We start from the raw sequence: 22468 nt of genomic DNA, 5'->3' as shown, positions 1-22468 counted from the left end.
TTTTCCTAATGATTTCATTCTTGAACAAAAATCCATTTTTGGCCTACTAATGATCGTATCAAAATGTAACTACACTCGTGTAAATAACTGCATCAATTCCGAGTCAGCTGAAATCTAACAAGCAAAGTATACAAAAGCTGAAATATAGCCCTTCCAAATAAACAACCCTGTCTTCCAGTAATTTTCTTTTTCTTCAAGTTTTAACCCTAAGCTTCGCGGCTTTACAAAAGTACCACAAGTTTAATCACTGTTCTTCTTTACTGGATGGAATGTTAAAGTTTACATGTATGTGATGCTTACTCAGGAATCCTGTAGCCTGTATATCGTAATTTCTTGCTGTTTGAAATATCGACGATCCTCTTCATCGACAAGCACGAGATTCAAGTAATACTTCACACTGAATTTGTTGTTTATGTTGCGATGTGTCGGTGTCAGTTCATATGGGCTGAGAAACAGCCTGATTGGAATTGATTCACCTTCCATACCAAGAACATGATATGAGCATAGTACACAATTTAATAAAACTAAAATTTCAGCCCAAATCAACATCCTTCAAAGAAAACAAGTTATGAACATACCTCTGACAGGAGCACCATCCATCAACTCATATTTAGCTAGTGTCTCAGTCTCAACATGGGTATTTGCTCCTGATCCTGTTGACTCTCGACGCCGTATCTCAAGATCCATATTCTTAATCTTGATCCTCACAAGAAGAAAATATATCTTGCCAATAATAACATCTTTCAGATGATACCTGTGCAAATTGGAGTTCAATGGGTAAGAACTTCAATATATAGTCAAAACTACTTCACAGAAAGTGACTGGAAATTTGGTTCTTATAGTAGTATAAGTTCGAGAACTTAAATCCTATACGAGCACTGACCTAAGCCAACCTATTATTCCAGATTTAAGCAAGATCATTAGATGTTTGACTTACTTGCTTTTATTGTACTCAAATTCAATGTGCAGGCAGTCTTCAATTCCAACTTCCATCTGTAGATCGGATTTGATATTCGTTAAAATTAAATATTATGAATGAAATCAGTGGTGAGCAGCTCATTAGCAAATGGTGAAACGAACAATCTGATGTTCATAATCATAAGAATAAGTTAAAACTGTTGCACACACCTTGATGCTATTGTTGATGGATGGAGGTGGAGAATAATTGCGCACCTGATACACATAAACCAAGCAAAAGATAAGTAGCCAAGACTGCATAACTGATAAATTGTATATAGCTATATAGATTGATGCTGATTTTCGTGTATAAAAGAAGCATATCAGGTATGAGGGGGAAAGCATGACAGACAATTTAAGTTCTGCCGTTAGTGGCACACAATGTATATGCTTATTTGCATAATAGTGTTAGTACATGTGAGAGTAAGGAGCCATAGTATGCTAAGCAAAAAGCGGACGAAATAAAGAAAGCAAAAATTTAAGAGAAAAGGAAGTGGATGCTGCATACCATAAAGTCCTGGTATTCCACTATGCTTCCACCATAATTACGGCTGACTGTCACTTTCAGGACATACCTGAAGAAAGCATAATCAAACTACTATACGATGTGTTGTCACATTATAGCCTCGATTTAACAACCTCATCATCAGACAAACAAAACTAAACCATTTCATAACTTCAAAATAAGCATTTTTCTAGTAACATGTATCGGGATAATTATAATCTTTATTAAGGTAAGTACTCCAAAACAATTATCATGATAAGAAACTGATTAATAATACATGAAAATACATAGCAAACAAACTTTTGGTGATCAGGGAACCACTCTTTTCAAATTGATCAGAAGAAAAACGAACAAAATTCTTCAAAGAGTTTAAGCAGTGGGTAGCATACCTGAGCCGCACATTCACACCACTATAAGTTTCATATGGCATTTCAACCGTAGAAAATTCAAATGGGTAAGTTTTCCTTTCATATATATCCCCAGGAACATCCAACTCACGTACTGCAAATATTACGAATATACAAAAGATTACAAAAACTCAATAGTCTACAAGAACTTATTAAATGCAAAAATATTTTAACAGACTGAAAAAGGATATAAATATCACAAACTGCAAAGCACAAACTGAACTCTTTGAATTTTTATTTTCACCCACATCCATTCCAAATGCAACTAATGGAAATTAATTCCTAAGTTGAAGAATGTTGAAACAATTTCCAGGAAAAGCAAACGACAGTAAGGTCAGACTACAATACTCACCAAGAGAGGTGAAATCATAAAAGTTGCCTCTGTCAAAATACATCTCTGCAAGAATCAAAGTTTGTATAAATTTCATTCAAAAAGAAATAACACTCTCAAATGTTCAACCTCATTCTTTCTACCACATCTGAATGATATTTAAAAATTGGGATCAATACACTGAACAAGGGACAGGGACCGACCTATTTGACCGAGAAGCTCAACTTTAACACCATTATGTTCAATTTTCTTCCCTTGAAGTGGTTCTATGGAGATCTGAAGGCGACAAAGAAATATCTTCAAAATTTGAAGGTTGATAGTAGTACATTTAAAGTTACAAGTACACAGCTCAAATAATATGATCCTCAATCTGTTGAAGTAAATACCTTCCCAGCAATATTTTCTTGACTTTGGAAAAGCGGTACCATAACCATTTGGCCATTTTCCTTTTTCATGGGGACCTAATCACATAACAATAAACCAGATTCCAGCACTATGACTCGTGAAAAATAAATTGAACAATCACAGTGATCTAGAAGCATACCTGCTTGCGAGTTTTAGCATCGGAAAATGTGATCAAGATATTGCATGCCGGCTTGAAAGCTCCAAGCAGGAAATTCTAATTTAACAAAATCAAGAAATTCGAATTGCATTCAAATAAAAGGTATATTAGAGTCTTAACTGCAAAATCCAGTCGAAGTAAAAAAAATTCAAAAAAAAAAAAGAATGTGCGATCTCACCATGCTGTTACGATTTAATTAATCTAAATCGCCAGGAGAATAGACGGAAAAACGATGAGATCAAGTGACAATTGGCAGGTCGAAATCGAGTATCAGCTAAAGATTTTCTTTTTTTTTTTTTGAAAGAGAAAAGGATTGAGATCGGAAATCGCGGCAAGAATTTAAAACCCTAGACCGCAGCGACAAATCCGAGGTTGGCGAGGAAGGGGAACCCCAAACACTTTTTGAGGTTTGACAGTTGGGGATCGGAAAGCAAAGTTTGGTGGCGTCCAGTACTAGTACAAAGTTCGTTGTCGCCTTCGCGAAAAACGGGATAATTTGGGCTGGACAACCACTCGTGGTGGCCCGTGCCAGCTCTTTGATTTGGGACTTCAATTGTCCAATATACATGCTGTATAGGCCCATTAACTTCTCTTGAATTTGAAGAAGCTGGGTTTCAAAGGCCTTTGAAATTTGAATAGAACTTTTCTTTTCTTCCCTTTTCTTTTCCAGATAAATTTCTAAAATTGCTACACACAAACAATGTAACAATTACAAACAATTCTTCCCCCGTTTCTAAATCAGTACAATTTCCTTGATGGAAATAAAATTTTCAGTTTCTGTAACTCACGCTACTTTAAAATGCCTTTGATTTCTCTCTCCATAAGATAAATGAATACATTCCATATTAATTTTAGAATTAAAATAAACAAAGATTTCCTCTTGAGACGATAAGCTACACACTGTATCTCTCGACTCCAACTCATAGTTTCTCTATAAATATGACATGGATGAAAAACACCCTTCTATACATTCTTCGGATACTAAACATATACATAATTAAATAAAATTCATTGCCTACACAATTTTATGTCTGCTCTTGATGGCAAGTATTTTGTCTTTGTGTTTTTATGTTAATCGTGCTATCAAGAATGGATTTTATTTAATAATATATATACTTAGTATGCGAAGAATTAGTGAATTTGGATGTGGCAAAATACACTATTATAATAATTATGGATGGTGTTGTGTAAAATACATATTTTATATTTTTATTTTCTCCCGATATATTTTATAGTGTTATGAATAGATGGTTGACCCCTCCAAGAAAAACCAAAATTTAAGATATATATATATGATAAATTTTGTATTTAATGTTATATTTTTTTTAAAGAATATTCATCTCATCAATGAAGTGTACGTAAATTTTTATATAATTATCACATCAATCGTATTAAAATTTTAACAATTCACTCAAATTTTCGATCTGAAATAAAATAATTTAACTACAATTTAAAAATTTTGAGAATCAATGTGATCAAATAAATAGATATATACCAAAACAATAGAATGAGTAAACATCAAACGTTAAATTTATGATTATTCCTAACAAAAATTTGCTTAGAAAAACAACTCTAATGTGATAAAAATCTCTTTCTTACTCGGTAAAGGGTAATCTTAGGAGTTTGAAGTAAATGCTTGGCGTTACAAATTTCAGAACTTTCTAATTCTTTTTAGTTACAAATTTCAACCTTCACGTCTTGAACCTCGTAAAGCTCAACCTTTTTTCTTATAGAACCAAAAAAAAGGTTCCAACCTTTTTTACACTAAAAGACGAAGTTTCAATGTTACTTCAATTATTTTATCGATTCCCAATTGTTAATATCCTCGGTTTCCCCTAAGTAAATAATATATAGGGTAAACTATATTTATTGTTATTAATAAATTTACGTTTAGGTTATTTAATTTAAAAAATTATAAAATGATTATTAAATTATTTTAAAAAATTTATTTAAATTATTGTACTATTTTAAAAAAATTATTTAATATGCTGGGTTTTGAGATTTTTTTTTAATATCTACCTAATAACCTCTAAGCAACAATTCAATGATTAGTACACTAGATTAGTATCAATTAAGAGTAGAATAATATAACTTAGATCTAAATTGGTCTGATAGTCAATATCAGAGATTAGAGAACAATGTTGTTTGAATTTTGGTTCGTAAGTTTGTGACATTCAAAGCTATTTCATAAAAAAAACTAAATTGTAGAAGAGAAGGAGAAGGAAATTCTTCTATTAGTGCGGGCAATGCGAATAAAGAAGGCCATACAGTAACAACTTTAACAATCTAATAACTTAAATGAAAACTTTCAAAATTGCTCAATGATTATTTGTAACTTTTTGAAGTTAAGTGACCAAAACATAAAGTTACTAATAGTTTAGTGGCATTGAATGTAATTTACCCTAATAAATATAAATCACTTTTTAGGACATGTACTTGGCAACTACTCTCACATTAGAGATTAAATTTTTTTTTATCCAAAATAATCTCTGAACTTAACATTTGTTTTCATATTAATACTTTTTTTTATTCAAATTAAGCATTGATATTTCCTACAAAAGCCTAAAATTCATTTAAGAAACAACCATAAGTTTAACTTATGTGTAGAAATCTTTAAATATGATACCTACTTTCTTCAAATGGACGCCTAACCAAAACCTGGGAATTAAAGTGTTGGTTGGGAATTAGATTAAGGTTGTGTTTTGTAGTGCTTTTTAGAGGTATTTTTAAAGCAAAATGAATACTACAAATATTTTTTCTCAAATGAGAAATTAAAATTTTTAGCTTTTCTCTCCTCTAAAAGTATTTTTAACAGTTTAATTATGTTTTCTTCCTTCAAACACATGGTATTTTCCCCTTCTCTGGTTAATTACTTAAAAAATATTTAAAATTTATTTTTCATATAGTAACATATTAACAACAAATTATAATAAATTATTTTTTATACTCTTATTAAAATATCATAATATTAACTAATTTGAATATTATTTAAATGCTTATTTGTTACTTTATAACAACATGTTTAAAATAGATATTTTATTTCTCAAAAGCATTTGTTGACAGTAATGCTAAACAGTTAAATCTTAAATCAAAATTTTCAAAAATACTTATCGATATCATTTTTTTAAAATATTTTTTTAAAAACACTTCTCAAAAACAATACTAAACTAGCCATAAGCTAAACAACCTAATGTGATCCCGTTACATGAATTCTATAATTAATTAGAATTGCTCTAAATTTTTCCTATTACTTTTAAAATATTAAAAATATAACTTTAATTTTATCACTATTATTTTTTATTAAATTTAGATTTATTAAAACCTTATTTACGTTGATAAAAATGGATTCTCAACTAATCATATCATAGCATAAATGTTAAACTTATGGAATTACATAAACTTAATATTTGATACATGGGAAGTTATTTGATTGTGATGATTTTGTTTTTTTTTTACTTTTAGTTGTAATTATTAAAAATTTAATATAGAATTTAACTGATCAAAATTTAAGTAAAATTCAGTAACAATTTAATTAATTTTACCAACGAATGAAATAAATCAGGACAAACATGAAAACACCACAAAATCTCAGGACTAAATTGAAAAAAAAACTGATAGCCAGAGAAAAACGATAAAAAAGAAAAACTGAAAAATGTATTCCTGAAGAGACAAAACTACCCTCATCGAACTGATTATGATCGAGGATAGTTCCGTAAAGTCAGAAGATTATATGGACGTTTTTTGGCCATCAACTGCTTAAGTAGAAGCGAAGATCCACACTTTCTTTTGAGTTGGCAATTAGCACTGTCCGTTTGACGCAAAAAAAACAAAGACAGTGAGGGACGTAAGCTAAAGCCTTTTCTCCTTTTTCATCGTAAATTCTCTTTCTCTAGTTTTTTATTTTCCTTTTTAAGAACATAGTTGAAGCCTTTTGGACTCTTTATTTTTATAGCTTAACTGGGCTTTACTTTTTTTATACGCTTTTATAGCTTTCTTTTGTGGGTGCTTCAGATCTAATCGGTGGTGGGGTTTTGAAATTTTTGGTGTTTTTCTTTGGTTGGCAGCGTTGAAGGAATGGCTTCAGATCCTAAAGTGCACACTTTCGAGGAGGTTGCCAACCACAACAAAACCAAAGATTGTTGGCTGATTATTTCTGGGAAGGTCAGATCTTGTTCTTTCTTTTATTCGATTAATATTTCTGGTCTTTCTCTGTTGGATTGTTTTAGTTCCTTTGCTTTTATTTAAAAATCATGCTTATTTTGTTTGATTATAGATGATTTTTGAGTTTAGTTCATCTTTCAATTGCAAGTTTCATCTATGTTACTTGGAAGGTGGATTCTACGAGGAATGAAAATTGGAATGTGAAACCTTTTTTTAACTTATATGTATTATTTTTGTGTTTATATGAATACATAATTCTAAATATATAAAATTTGTAAGTTTGTGAATTATTTGTTTTGCTCAATAATTTTATACTAATAAACTATAAGCTAGCGGGAGGATTCCCTGTTCTGGAACTTGCGTACCAGTTCGAAACTGTCTGTATTTGTCATAATGACTATTCTCAAGTTTTTTTTTTCATAATTAGGAGGATATGACATGAAGAAAAAGAGTTTGGATTTTTCCTTCTAATGGAGAGAGAGAGAATTAAAGAGCTATTTATTATATTCATTTTCATGGTAGTCGAAATTTGACTTTTTGCCTTTTTAAGTATTTGGATACTATTAATTAATCTTTTAGTTTTATATATAAGTGTGTGTGTGTGTGTGTGTTCTGCAACAGTTTATGCCATTTATGTGGTTGCTTTTGTCTGATAGATTGAAGTTTTTTCAATTGGCAGAACTCATATTATCTCTGATTAGTTGAATAAAAGGGTAATGATGGGATCTAATCACATAAATATGCAAATGAACCATTCCAGTAGTTCCATCATCTGCTCTCGTCCAACATTACTTATGTTAAAAATAGTAGGGTGCTACCTGTAATTGAATACGGGGAATGAAAATTTTGATTTCTGGTGTTTGTAGGTCAAATTTTCGTTATATATCAAACGTTTCTCCTTTGATGTTTAGTAGTCCATTGAAGTCAAGAATAAGGTATTTGAAGTTAAACTAAACTATTGTTTATGATTGAGATTTCTCTTGATCTAGGTTTATGATGTAACTCCGTTCATGGATGATCATCCCGGAGGTGATGAAGTTTTGCTGTCAGCTACTGGTAAGTTTTTACAATCGATTTTGTATTTGGTGCTTTAAGTAACTAACCTTGAATTCGGTAGTTTGATCATGTTATTTGTCCCCTAATTTTTTCAGGGAAGGATGCCACCAATGATTTTGAAGATGTGGGTCACAGTGATTCAGCAAGAGAAATGATGGAAAAATACTACATTGGTGAGATTGATCCAAAAACTGTCCCAGCAAAGCGCACTTACATTCCACCACAGCAAACGCCTTACAATCCCGATAAGACCCCTGAGTTTGTCATCAAGATCCTACAATTTCTTGTTCCCCTCTTGATCCTGGGTTTGGCTATTGCGGTACGTCACTATACCAAGAAAGAGTAGCTTATTACTATACAGGAGTTTACCTGTTACGAGGGAAGAATCAGTGTGTCTCATCTGTTAGTTGAAATAGCACAGTCATATCTTTTGTTTAATGTCCTTTTAGCATTTGTGTGTCGAACTAAATACCTGTTGATGATATGCTCCATTGTCAAAAGACAATACTATATTTGAGCATCTTTGAGCCCCCATTTAAGTTAGCAGGGAAACCAGAAAATGTTTAATATTGTTGGAATTTAAAAGCAGGAGCATGTTTTTATAATTTTGTGTCCTCTTCCTTTTATACTTGTCAAATGACATTGTGATCCTTTGCAATTTATCAAAACCTATTTATCATCTTAACATTTCCAGCATAAGTCCCTAGTCTTCACCCTGATCTAGATCCCATAGACGGGCAAGCCATCTCTATGTAAGAGCAAAAAGGGCTTGTGGCGTGGCAGGGGCTGACATGATGGATCTCTTATTATGTCTATTGCAATATGGTACATTGATTGGAATTATGGGCTCTGATTATCATAGTATCATTTATAGGATGGAAGGTATCATGCATATGAGCACATCTTCCTATTATGTATACTAAACCATGGAGCAATGGGATGCTAATTTATGGACTAATAGGCAATTTTCACCATTGCCACTGGCTACTTGGCTTTGGCTTGAGAGTAAGAAGTAACAAAATGGCTAAATACTCTGGTGGAATCCTTTTTTATAGCATGTAAAAGCCAAACCTTTCTAAATTGACATTTAAGGGTCAAATCAATGGTCAAATACTCAAGTAAGAGTTTTCCAAATATAGTATATAACATGGTTATAATTTTTCCTCTTCGAAGTTGTGACTTGTTTTATTGTAAGTACATTACATTCACTTAATTTTTACTACGATTCCTTTTTTTTTTAATTTATTTTGTCATTTTGGCATTAATTCTAAAAAAGTTAAATAATTTTAGTTTTGACATTTATACATTTACACAAATTTGAGTAATTTTGTTAATTTATGTAAACTTGGAGGGATAAATTTATTATTATACCAATTAAAATCATGTAAACATTTGGGTAAACTACACGGATGGTCACTTAACTTTCAAAAGTTTTCATTTTAGCCACCTGAATTTTTTATTTTTATATGTAATTTAGGCACCTACATTATTAATTCGATCATTTTGGTCACTCCGTTAAAATTGAAAACCGAAACTTGACATGGAATTATTTTATTATTTCTAAATTTTTTATTTTACACGTGATTTAAATAAAATAAAGAATTATCATCTTAGTCCCCAAACTTTTAATATAAATGAAGTTTAATCCGACCTAAAAAAGAGTTTAACCCTACAAATTGGGGACAAGAGGCAACACCCACCTCTGTTATTTTCTTCATCTTCGAAGTGAACAGTATTAATGGGAGGTTTGACTGTGTATTGGATGAAACCTCAATTATGAATAAAACCCCAAAAGATAAAATCAGAATAATCAATTCTCTTAGCCCAAACTCTCCACACTTATTTGATGGTTCAATCACTTAGGCTATCACCTAAAACCAACATGGTGAAAGCTTGTGAGTTCCCACACGACACAAATTGCTTGAGATTAGGGGCATACAACAAGCATTGCTTAAAGTTTTAAGATAGAAGTTGTGCTTAATTTGTCAAGTAAAGGACCACCGTTAACTGAGATTGAAATGCAGAAGATGCAAAAAATTGAATTTTAGGTATAATAAATTTCTAGGGATTAAAAAAATCATTCAACTTCCAGTTGAAAAAAAGCTGCACTACAGTTATGTCCTTAGATCAACGGTACAGAAGGAAGCAGAATAAAAACGATTCAGCTACAGATTTTCCACAAACCCCTTTTCTTTTCTTAAATTTTAGGGTTAACCTCATCCTTTTAGAAAAGGATTAAGACTAAAATGTTAGTTTTTTATTTTACTAGTTTTTTATTTTACCTAAAGTAAGTGGAAAATCAAAATTTTAAAAATACTTCCACTTTGCAATTTTAATAGGAATGACCAAAATGAAAATGATTACACCATATAAAGTGGTGACTAAAATGCAAACTTTTTTGAATTAATAGTAATTAAATTGCTTTGATTATTTTCAAAAGGACAAATTTGCTCTGAGAATTCTTTTTAACCTTTTTACCGCAAACTACTTTGAATAAGTGAAAAACTCTTGGAAGAGTTCCGTAAAATTTTGACCATTATGTGAACACAACCTTATTCCCTCTAATTTAAGCATTTAGACTAAACTAAATAGTAAAAAACAGAGAGCACATAGTAAGACTACTTTTAACAACTCAAGCCGCAGATGATGCAACCATGAAATACGTTTTATTGAACATAGCATGTTTTCATCATGAGAAAAAGAAGAAAATGGTTGCTAGTCGATAACTATAGCGGAGACGAACTCCGGTAGCACAATCACTGCTCAGACCAGTTAACTCCAATTTAACACACTCAAAGTAAGTCTCGAGTAACAACTCAGATAAGCTATAGGCTTCAAAACTTATAGTTTGGAAGCTGCATCTTTGTCCAAAAACCAAACAAGATCCCCTTCTGGTGAAACCATCTGAACAGGCAGTGGATCGGAATTTTGACTATTTCCCAATGCGGAATGCACCGCACCAGCTTTACCAGCACCACAGATCACAAGTGCAATGTGAGCAGATGAGTTGATAACTGGGAAAGTAAAGGTGATTCTCTCCGGGGGCGGTTTTGGTGAGTCCTTAATGAAGGTAACCCACTTTTCGTTCTCCTTCACCAGAGGATGGCCAGGAAAGAGGGAAGCCACGTGTCCATCCGGTCCCATTCCGAGAAGCATGAGATCAAACTTAGGAAACCCAGTAGCTGTTGAGACACTAAGCACGTTGCTCTTCACCAAGTGCTTGAGACAAGTCTCATAATCATCGGCTGCACCTTCAGCAGACAGTGCATCATTGATGGCGTATACATTACCAGGGAGAATCTGTACCTGTAGGTGAGAAAATAACATGTTTAAGTACTTCTAACTTGTTTGCCTAGGGAAAAATGGTATACTAACATCATCTTAGAACCAGAATTGGCAGAGAACTTGGCTAAGAAAAAAGGAGATAAAAATTTAACAATTTCATATTAACAATTCAAAGACTAAGACCCTTTCTTGTATCTTTTGGATGATTCAAATGAATTAAACAGGCAACCCTGCCATAAAGAAAAGCACAAAGCAACAGCACCTTGCACGGTGAAAGTAGTAGGAGTCAAATTGCATTTTACCCCTTTACTAAAAAAATAAGCAAATTAATGTATTCGTCATTAAAGAGCAAACTGATCTTTCTGCTATGCAGTTCATGTACCTCAACAAGACCATTTTTAATGGTAGAAATGAATGGAACTTTAATAGAAAGAACAGTTTGCTGGACTAATTTCCCCATCTTTTTAGTAGAGGAGGCAAAATGCTATCTGATTTACATGGTAATTTTACCCAACTTGCACAAAGTAGAAACATCTATGATCTATCTTCTCAGAGCCTAACCTTTCTCATATCCACCACATTAGCAAATCAATTTAGTCACAAATAACGCAGAACAGACTATAATTTCTGTGAAAAAATAACAAAGTGGAATCACTATGGTCTTTAATTATACCTTTGATAGGAACCCATCAAAAGCTAGCTTATAGTTACTGTCATCGTGATCCTTAGGAACAACCCTTTCATCCACCCAGAAAACATGCCATGTTGACCAATCAATCGCATCAACATATGGGGGTTCCACTAGTTTCCTGAAAGTTCAATTAATTTGAGAAAAAAACAAGTAGAAATAGAAATGAGATGGTGAAAGTAACTAAGAAAATGAAAGGTAGCTTAAGACCTGAGAGACTTGATGAGGGAGCCGCCAGACAAAACCACGGTGAAACTGCCTTTCTCTTTGGAGAACTTAGCTGCTAGATCGGCGGTGTATTTAGCGAGCGAAACCGAAAGATTCTCCTTGGAATCAATAACTTCGACTTTCCCTTTCCCTTTCTCCATGGTGGTCCCGGACATCGACGCCTTGGCTCTCCAACAGAACTTCCCGGACCCCGAAACGGCTCTAGTCCCAGTCGAGAAAGTGAGGGTCTTCTGAGTAAGGGGCGGCGAGAATAATGAAGGACGGAAAGGAAGACCAGGGGATTTTCCGGACCCCGAAACGGCTCTAGTCCCAGTCGAGAAAGTGAGGGTCTTCTGGGTAAGGGGCGGCGAGAATAATGAAGGATGGAAAGGAAGACAAGGGGATTTTCGTAACGACGGCGATGATAATAGGAGAGTGAGAACTGGAGTGGAGAATTGAAAGGGTGAAGATGCCATTCTGTGATGTGCACTTTTAACTTACAATTGACTGTTTGACAAAGAGCGAGCTTGGACCTGACTGATTGATTAAAGTGGGGTTTGGTTTCGGTCTTGTCGAGGTTTCGGGCAGGAGTTCTTCGGTGAAATGATGAGGTGGCATTACTAATGTGGGGGAGGGGTTAAAATTATTTGGTCAATATTTGTATCATGGTTCAAATATATAATTTCTTACAAGAATTTCAGTTACCAATTTAATCGATTTTTAATATGGATTAAATTAAAATTTATTAAATTTATTAAAATTTAATTTAATGGACTTTTAGTTAATTCAACTAATGTGATATTATTTCCTATATCGATATTTTAATTAATTTTTAATTCAAATAATTTATTCGATTCAATTCTATCTAAATATTATTAATTATTATCAGTAATAAATTCCTTAATTTAAAAAAAATAAAAAAAAAAGTGATTGATAATATCAATTTACAATGACTTTACCAATTACGACGGTAAATATGGATTTGTTGACACATTGCACATATGCCTAAGTATTTACTTTATTGATCCATTGTACATATGCCTCTTGGAATAAAGATTTGCACATATGTCCCTTGGAATAAAGGAAAGGATGAGTATTGAACCGGAATATAAAATCTTTTGGAATACGAATATTTTTATTATAAGTTTTGATTATATTTGTTATTTTTAACACAAAATTTAGAATTATATATAGGCAATAGCTTCTTCCCAACTCATACGTAGGAGTAGAATATGCTTCCACACATTCAAACTTGCGTGTTTCTGTATTGACAATAATATTCATATCAATCGAGCTAAAACTCAATCAACTAAACAATTCATTATTGTTTTTGTATTACATGTACAAGTCCTTTGGAATAGTTAAGATTTTGTTTTTATGCAAATTAAATTGCAATATCACTGTTATTAATTAAGTATTTTAGATTTTCCTTTTAAATAAGTTGGATTAAGAACAAATAAAATCAAGTTAATTTCATCTTATATCTTTAAATTATAGCACATATTTGTATTTTAAATTAATTTAAATTTTTAAAACATTATAAGTTTTAAAATATTTTAATTTAGTTCTTAAAGCTATAAAAATTTGGAGCATATTTAAAACATTTAATTTAAATTAGATTTTGTCACACCCACAATTCAGATAGAAATTGTATATAACAAATTTAAAAAATGGGTATAAGAATAAAAAATGTTTCTGGTTAAAATGATAAAGTTAAAAATGAAAAAAACAAAACACAGTATTTTGAGTTTGAATATCATTTTGTGAAATATTTTGTTCTAGATTTTATATGAAATGATAAAATTACCTTTGCAATAATGTCTATTGATTATTAAAAATGAAGGGCATTTGGTAAATTCATTATTAAGGTTGAAGGTGATACCAACTCAATAAAACTCTTAAAGATCTATTTGAAGAGCATATAGTAATTAAATGAAAGCGCAATTATTACCCTAATAATTACATTCTCTTGTAATTGCAAAGAATCATAATTCCTTTAGGGTGTATAGCTGACAGATTGTAATTCTTCATGTCATATTTGGTAATTTAAATTATAATTACACAATTACATAATTTAAAATTTAAAAAATATTAATTATTATAAATAATTATTAGCATGACAAATGAAATTCTAAACAAGTAACAAAATTTAAAATCAAATTATCATATATATTATGTTAGTCCAAAAAATTAGTTGATAATATTATCATAACTACTGTAAATAACAAGAAAAACAAATATCATATACAAATTTATCTAATTGTTCTAGTGTTTCATATTTGTTGGCACTATCATCAAATGTTAATCATTGGTTGAGTTCATCACCATCGTCATTTGAATTTGTATTATCAAGATCATCAATATATCTTTCTTTCAAATACTTTTCGAAGCATAGATCTTCTCAAATCCACCTATGAATAAAGCTATGAAGTTTGCAACATAATTATTTTTTTTAAGTTACATTAAGGTAGTGCTATTAATATGAGAATTTTTTTTTTCAGAACGACAATTGCCCTCTCAACCACATTTTGAAGTTTTGATTATATCAAATTAAAGAGTTTGCGAGCCATATCCGGTGCTTGTGTCTAACTATATTCTCTCAAATAGTATCATATCCCACGATATGATACAAGAAAACCTTTTGTTCTTACATAATTGACGTCTACCATATAATATTTGGGTTCACAATGCAAATAGTTTGTAACTTTAATAATAAAAATTTATATAAACTTATTTTGGAAAAAGAATTACGATAGATTATAATTTTTTATAATATTTAAATTAAGTAAAATTAATAATATATAACATTTATAAAACAAAAAAAAGTTTTTATAAGGTGTCAAATAGCTTTTATAACACTATTTATAAATAATATACTTTTTCCATAGTTTAATTTTTATTTTTATTTTTTTTACAAATAAGTTATGATAAAAAAATCTATAACACTTTTGTTTTTTTATGAATAAATATATTGTTTTTTAATACATAACATAGGCACATAAATAAGTTGTGTCTATACTTATTGACCGTAACTTTTTTTATAAATAAATATATTAAAACACTTTTAAAACATATAAATTATTTTTTATAATAAAATTTGTAGTCATAACTTTAAAAAAATAGGATTTTTTAACAGTAAAAGTGGATAAAATTTTTAAAAAATGATCAATTTACTATTTGATCTAATGTATAAGGATCAATTTGGCCATTATTTTTGTAGAGGGAATAAAATATAATCCAACTTCTAATACAAAGACATTCATGATATTTTTATCTCATATTTAATTGTTTATGTAAGCATATATATGCATTTACGACTGTTAAAAAAATAATGATGTATGAATGAATTTTTTTTAAAATTATTTTAATTACGTTTCAATGTTTAAAAGTTAAAAACTTTTAAGGTTTGCAGATTTTCCTCCATCAAAATTTTTATTTAATTTTTTGACCATCAAACACTATTTGCTTAGCATTTCCAGATAAATTAGAAAATAAAATATTTCCATAAAACTTTTATTTTTTCCACCATCCATAAGCTTAATAGCTATTTTTATCAACCTTCATCATCCACTCACTACTTGCTCGTGAAATTGAACAGCTCATTCACGATTGCTAAACCCGTGTCCACCCTCACCACTAAAGTTAACCCCTAACATCGTCAATTTTTAATAAAAACAAACCATAATCATACTCTAAACAAAACCCAAATCATTAAGCCGAAGACAAATGTTTCAAATCTATAAAACTCAAATTAACAAAAAAGTAACTCGTTAACAAAAATAGGTAAACAAATTTAACAAATTTCCTAAAAATGTTACAATAACACTAATAAATAAAAGCTATAATTTTTTTTTAAATACATATTTGATTAGAAAGTCCTCTGTAGAAAATACTATGGTGGATACATTCACCCATTAGTTAAGTAAAAGAGTATAAACTTGTTCTATGTTTGGATAACTGAAAATTTTCACTCAATTCCTGCGATTCTTTTGAGGCATTGAACTTACAAAGAAAAAAGAAGAAGATATCAATGGCGATAATGAATATGGGTTGAGTTTTTGAACTCAAGGTCTAGGTTCACAAAGTTTCTGTCAGCATCAAGAAAATCATCGGAGAAAGAGAAAGAAGGAGAGAAAGGGCTTTATTCCGATGTTAAAATGAGAACCAAAAGAAATTTCATCGGCAACAAGATGGTGAAAAGCGGCTATTAAGTTTAAAAAAGAGAGGGTTCTTCATTTTGAGAAGAAATTTGAAAATAAAGAAAAAAAATGTAATAAATTTTTTTTTATTAATTAAGTTCCATGTCATGATTTTCTTTAAAAAATTATATGGAAAATTGAATATTTAAAAACAATTTAAACCAATTTAAATTGCTACGTCATCAATTTCGTTAGTTTTTAACAATTAATGTTAGTCAAAAGATTTATTTAATTAATTTTCTCAATTAAAGGGCTCAATTTAATATAAAAAGGTCTGAAGGACTTAATTTATTTTTTTTAAAAGTTTGGAAATTGAAACTATAAACTTGTAACCAAACAACATCTAAAAGCCCTAAATCCCTAATAAACCCATCTATTTAAATGCCAATAAACGAAAAAGAATTTTTGGATCAAAGAGAGAAACATAAGCGGCATAAGAGTTTTAAGGAAAATGCAGATCTTCGTGAAAACCCTAACTGGGAAGACCATAACCCTAGAGGTTGAATCCAGCGACACTATCGACAATGTTAAGGCTAAGATCCAGGACAAGGAAGGTACACGCTTCTCTTTTTCTTCCGGTTTTTTTTTTTATCGTTCATGTTTTAGGAATGGAATCAGATGGCTTACGTTATCCTCTGTAAAATCTTGCTAGGTATCCCGCCGGACCAGCAGAGGTTGATCTTCGCCGGAAAGCAGCTTGAGGATGGTCGTACACTTGCCGACTACAATATCCAGAAAGGTAAGTAGTACTGAACATAAAATCTGTCTGATTCTCTAGAAAATTCGTCGCAATTTTGGACATAGAATGTTAAAATTTGTTTTTAATTTATATTTGTACGACCTGATCTGTGAATCAAAGCTGTAAACATGCTTAATTTTTGTTTTCTCACTGAGGAAATGCGAGTCGATGGCAAGCAACTAATACTATAGGAACCGTTAGAACCTATTTTAGCTCTCTGTTACCAGAAATCCTAATCTCCTTAGTGATTTTTGAACCCTTACCTATGTTCCGAATTATGGAATACTAGGGATCCAATTCAGTAAAACTAAGGTTCCATTAGGCAATAGTTTATTATAAAATTATTGAGTAAAACAAATAGTTCATGAACTTCTAAATTATCGAGAAAAAGTTTTAGGTTTCAATAAATTGAATTTTGTTCATACTAAAAGAACCGAAGAAGACTACCCTGGCAAATTGCGATTTAGTTTTCATTCCTCGTATTGAACCAATCCATGTTTCCCATCACATTGTTTCAGCTAGCTCCCCTATATATGATAAGAAGAAACAGAATTCATGTTATCCCTGAATCTTTTTTTTTTTTTTTCTTTCTGTACTGAGTCTAGGAGAAGCTCCGTGTTGTTTGATTGAATGCCTGAACATTTTTGTTCTTGTTATCTGAATGTTTGTGTGGAATTGTCTAGAATCAACATTGCATCTGGTTCTGAGGCTTCGTGGTGGCATTATCGAGCCATCTTTGATGGCATTGGCTAGGAAATACAACCAGGACAAGATGATCTGCCGCAAGTATGTCTTCATTTTCCTCATTTGCTTATTTATATGAATGCTCCTTCTAGATACCTTAGTTTGAAATTTGTTTGTAATGAATTGTTCTTTGAGCACTATCAATTTATCTTTTCATATGCATCTGGTTATATATACTCTTCCTTCTACAACTTCATATTGTTGATTCTTGACATAAGCATTTTTTGCCCATATTTTTTAGAGTATACAATATTGTTTATTGTGCCCCAAATCATGTTACACCCTTGGTTAAATCGCTTTCCTTTCCTACTGCTTTAGAAAGCGGGCTTACACATTAGAACTGAAATCTTTCTATTCTCTATGTCCGTACTGAAAGCCGTACCATTGATATCTTTTGTTGTAGGTGCTATGCTCGTCTACACCCACGTGCCGTGAACTGCAGGAAAAAGAAGTGTGGGCATAGCAATCAGGTAAACAATATACGCCAATCCTGTTATTCTGTTAAATATGCGAAGCCCATAAGGCCGTAATTCTTAAGATTTTATCCAGTAACCCTAATCTGTCGTCATGCTAAACATCTAGTTAACACTATTTCTTTTTGTTGACAGCTGAGGCCAAAGAAGAAGATCAAGTAGATTGGATATCTTGATGGAGTTTTAAAGTCATTCAATTTCAGATGTTCTGTTTGGAATTTGAATGGTGTAGTGCTAATAACAGATCTTAATAACCTTTTAAGTTGCCTTTGATTTCTTTAAGCTTGAACCTCTCCTTGTTTTATGTCATTAATTTTGAATTTTATGATATGATATTGGAGTTCTTTATTTATGGTTAATTATCGTTGCGTTTTGCATAGTAGTAGGGGCTGAGAAAAAACAACCTTGAACTCGAAAATGGATTCGAACTAATGCCATTTAGATAGGGTTCTTTTATAAGTTATTGCGGTTAACCGAATCAATTTATATTTTTATTTAATTTATAATTTGTTTATTGTTTTATGATTAAAATTAATTACTTTATATTTTAAATAGTAAAAATAATTTAAAATGTTGTATAATTATTTTTTAAAAATGATATGCAAAGAGTTACTGAGTTTTTTTATTTGATTGAAAATTAAATTTTTTGTAAGAATATTTATGATAAAATTTTATCAAATAATGCTTGAACTCATGAAACAAAGCTTATAATATAGTAAACAGAGGATCAAATAAATTTGAATTATTCATTCTAAACAAATTGAATTTGGTCCGACCGGGATTGAAAGCTTTTTTCAGTCCGAAGTATCCGATTGCTTGTTGCCCCATGCCCATATTATTATTGGAGAACATGCTAAATTCTTTCATGAACAACATTTTCATCAAACGTTATTACATCGACTTAAGAAAATTACTTTCATTTACCGTCGTTGGTGTATTTTTTTCTTAAATCATAATTTTATTATTGCAGGATATTTCTTCAAGCTATTTAAATGGAATCTATGATAAATTTAATTCCCTTATGAAATTCAAAAGAAAATTAATTATTAACATTGGAATAATAAAAAAGTAAAATAAAGAAGGAAAATGTATAGTTTAATTAAGGTTGGTCTCTAATTCCTAGTCCTTTTCATCCACTAAATGGAACCTATGATAATTTTAATTCACTTATGCAATTTAAAAAAACAAAGTATTCATAAAAAAAAAAAGTAAAATGTAAAGTTGCAATAAGTAAGATTGGACTCTAATTCCTCGTCTTTTGCATTACACCAAAAAGCCTCAAGCCCGTTAAGAAGTTGGATTTTAAGCCCACTAAAATTAATAATTAAAACTGACAGCTGTGGGATTTGAACCCACGCCCTTTCGGACCAGAGCCTAAATCTGGCGCCTTAGACCACTCGGCCAAACTGTCACAGCAAGGTTGGACTCTAATTCCGGTCTTCTGTATTAACCAAAAAGCCTCAAGCCCGTTAATAAGTTGGATTTAAGCCCAATAAAATTAATAATTAAAAACTGACAGCTGTGGGATTTGGACCCACGCCCTTTCGAACCAGAGCCTAAATCTGGCGCCTTAGACCACTCGTCCAAACTTTCACGGCTTGCCTATTAATTCATAGAGAAAATATTTATAATAATAAAACCAGTAAAGGATTATTTATGTAATTGTAAGGATATTTTAATTTGTGATACTTTTGTATAATCTTCAAACAAAACAAACTAAAAAATGTAATTTGGGAATCAAACATAAGACCAATGGATTCATATAATAAATTATTTACCACTACACTAATAATCATTTGCTAATATAATTTTTAATGATCATAGGTGTGATAAAATCTATTACATATTAATAATGATTAATTGAGTTAATTCATTTTGGTCACTCCCTTTAAAAACTCAAACAGAAATTTGACATTATATTTTTTTAATACGTGGACCAATCATTGGATGTTACATGGCACAATTACCATTGAATACTGCATTAAACTTGAAAGGACTAAAGTATAATTTACCTAATACTAATTATTAACCAAAATAAAATATTCTACGATCCGTTTAAATTTTTAAAACCGAATGCAGAGAATCTCAGATCTGAAAGACTTTATCGCTGACGTCGTTCCTCTATTTTCCTTCTCGGTGTCTCAGCAGCTGTTGCTTGTTTTTATGCTTGATTTTGTTGCATATACAATTTGTATTTTGGCCATTGTGTGTTCGTGGATGAATTGCTTTGTTTTTGCTACATATAAAGGCAATGGTGGATAAAAGGATCCTATATTCAAGAGAACAGATTTCAAGTTGTAAAACTTCAGCAAAACGAAGTAGCAAGATTTTAGTTTTGTTCCTTTCAAGGAATGGATGGAATATAAAATCAATATTATATTCTGCATATGATTTCCTTAGTCAGAATGGGCATACAATCATTACAGTAAAACTTTTGGTGCCATGAATTATGATAATAATCTTCAATTTTGGATGGTATAAATGTAGTATCTGTGTTAGGGGGTCTGTTGGTCTCTAATGCAGAGGTACTGAATATTTTGGGTTTATTAATGTACCAACAGGAAATGGTAAAGATGGGAGTTTGAAGTAAAAGGTTTTTGCGCCAAATCTGATTTTCAAGTTGTTAATGACGATAGTGTACTTTCTTGCATGATACCATTCTCCTCCGTTTCTTTATGGTGCGAACGGCTGAGCAGAGCGGGGAAGCTGTGGCTGAGTCGACCCTGGAGGAGACAGTGCAACGACTAGGGTGGGTCGGAACCCAAACCCGAGAAAATAATAAAATGCTTTATTTTGGTTAATAATTAGTATAAGGTAAATTATATTTTAGTCTTTTAAAGTTTAAAGTGTACTATGTAACATTCAATGTTTGGTCCATGTGTCAACAAATGTCATATCAGATTTTCATTAGAATTTTTAACAATAGTAGTTAAAATAAATAAACTATGTAACGTAAATGTTTAAATTGTAAATTTTTTATTTTGGGTGTCTACAATAAGAATTTTTATAATTGAGTAACTATTTATGTAGTTTACTTATTTCTTAATGACATTGACAGGACAACTTGTGTGGCAGTGTATCCATATTTAATGTTGACATGATAGTGAAGGCAGAAAATTTTAGGAGACGCTAAAATTAAAATTTAATTTTACGATAGTAAAAATACAATTTCACCATTTGCATAATTTCTATCTTTAAAATTTTAAAGGCCTAAATAGAAAAAAATTCATTTTAGGAGGGTCAAGGCCCCTACCAACCCCGACTACGCCCCTGGACATGATATTATTTGCCATATATGTTACGTCAACAAATAATTTAAAATTCATAAAATATTTAAGAATTAATAATAAATTTAAAAAGTATAAAAAAAACATATATATATTTTTAGAAAAGCATGAAGTCCATATTGATTATCATGTTAAAAAATTTAAAGTTTTAGTTAGTATTTTTATTAAAAAATAATAATTCGATTATCTTTACAAAGTTGATATTTAAATTTGAATATTTTTAAAAAGTCGATAACTAAATTCAAAAATAAAAAAAGACCAAACAAAATATACAAACAATAAAAACTAGATTTCAGATTATACCAAACGAATAAATAAGAACACTGTACAATTAATTATTAATGGAGGATAACTGAGTGTTGCGCTTTCAATGGGGGACATGAAATTTCTATTTTTTCCTAATTGAGTAATGATTACACACTTTAATTCTGTCATTTCCAAAATATTGTCCCACGATACGGATGGATTAATTTAAGATTCGGCAATTATCACATAAATCATGTCAACCAATTTTTAAAAATATTAATTATGGTTTTAGCAGTGTGTTTTATCTTTAGTTAAATCAACCACACAACTTTTGTAAACCTGTTTGTTTTTTTTTAATTATTAAAATTTTAATTTAATTTAATTTTTTATTTCATTTTATAATTAAAAATTCAAAATATTTAAAACAAATCAATATTTTATTTTCACAATATAAATATATAAAAGAAAAATCTCAAAATTATACATTAACTTAGATTTTGTGTGTAATTTAATACATAAATTTTAATTTAGTGGAATTATATACATTAAAAAGAATTAAATACATCAATTTATTTTTATGTTGAATAAATATAATTATTTCTTTATACAATAATATATATA

General features: G+C 30.6%; 4 protein-coding genes and 1 non-coding gene across 7 annotated transcripts; 2 read left to right on the top strand and 3 right to left on the bottom strand.

Annotated features, from left to right (window-relative positions):
• Window positions 1–56: 56 nt before the first annotated feature.
• On the bottom strand, window positions 57–3212 carry LOC107929612 (vacuolar protein sorting-associated protein 26A). The gene is made up of 11 exons (XM_016861099.2): window positions 2941–3212; window positions 2745–2819; window positions 2587–2661; window positions 2404–2476; window positions 2222–2266; window positions 1852–1963; window positions 1466–1532; window positions 1129–1173; window positions 938–993; window positions 579–754; window positions 57–476 (listed from the first exon to the last, which is right to left on the bottom strand). The coding sequence occupies exons 1-11, from the start codon at window positions 2941–2943 to the stop codon at window positions 301–303; spliced, it is 903 nt and encodes a 300-aa protein (XP_016716588.1). The 5' UTR covers window positions 2944–3212; the 3' UTR covers window positions 57–300.
• Window positions 3213–6485: 3273 nt separating this feature from the next.
• Window positions 6486–8584, top strand: LOC107929613 (cytochrome b5). Of its 3 annotated transcripts, none has more exons than XM_016861100.2 (4): window positions 6486–6636; window positions 6827–6923; window positions 7913–7979; window positions 8075–8584. In XM_016861100.2, exons 2-4 carry the CDS (start codon window positions 6837–6839, stop codon window positions 8323–8325), a joined length of 405 nt encoding a protein of 134 aa, XP_016716589.1. In that variant the 5' UTR covers window positions 6486–6636; window positions 6827–6836; the 3' UTR covers window positions 8326–8584. The 3 variants fall into 3 exon arrangements, with proteins under 3 accessions (XP_016716589.1, XP_016716590.1, XP_040939580.1); XM_016861101.2 differs by having other exon boundaries at window positions 6506–6606; XM_041083646.1 differs by lacking the exon at window positions 6486–6636 and having other exon boundaries at window positions 6711–6923.
• A 2039-nt stretch (window positions 8585–10623) lies between these two features.
• On the bottom strand, window positions 10624–12785 carry LOC107929572 (probable 6-phosphogluconolactonase 4, chloroplastic). Its single transcript, XM_016861039.2, has 3 exons — window positions 12163–12785; window positions 11938–12073; window positions 10624–11285 (listed from the first exon to the last, which is right to left on the bottom strand). The coding sequence occupies exons 1-3, from the start codon at window positions 12633–12635 to the stop codon at window positions 10821–10823; spliced, it is 1074 nt and encodes a 357-aa protein (XP_016716528.1). The 5' UTR covers window positions 12636–12785; the 3' UTR covers window positions 10624–10820.
• Window positions 12786–16683: 3898 nt separating this feature from the next.
• Window positions 16684–18673, top strand: LOC107929499 (ubiquitin-60S ribosomal protein L40). The gene is made up of 5 exons (XM_016860934.2): window positions 16684–16912; window positions 17011–17097; window positions 17781–17883; window positions 18245–18311; window positions 18450–18673. Exons 1-5 carry the CDS (start codon window positions 16810–16812, stop codon window positions 18474–18476), a joined length of 387 nt encoding a protein of 128 aa, XP_016716423.2. The 5' UTR covers window positions 16684–16809; the 3' UTR covers window positions 18477–18673.
• Window positions 18674–19645: 972 nt separating this feature from the next.
• TRNAL-UAG (transfer RNA leucine (anticodon UAG)) lies at window positions 19646–19725 on the bottom strand. Its single transcript has one exon. It is a non-coding gene; the product is annotated as a tRNA-Leu (tRNA).
• Window positions 19726–22468: the final 2743 nt, after the last annotated feature.

The sequence above is a fragment of the Gossypium hirsutum genome, chromosome A12 (assembly GCF_007990345.1).
Source record: "Gossypium hirsutum isolate 1008001.06 chromosome A12, Gossypium_hirsutum_v2.1, whole genome shotgun sequence".
NCBI classification, from domain to species: Eukaryota; Viridiplantae; Streptophyta; class Magnoliopsida; order Malvales; family Malvaceae; genus Gossypium; species Gossypium hirsutum.
Note: the sequence above shows the minus strand (reverse complement) of the source record. Positions and strands in the feature narration are given on the sequence as shown.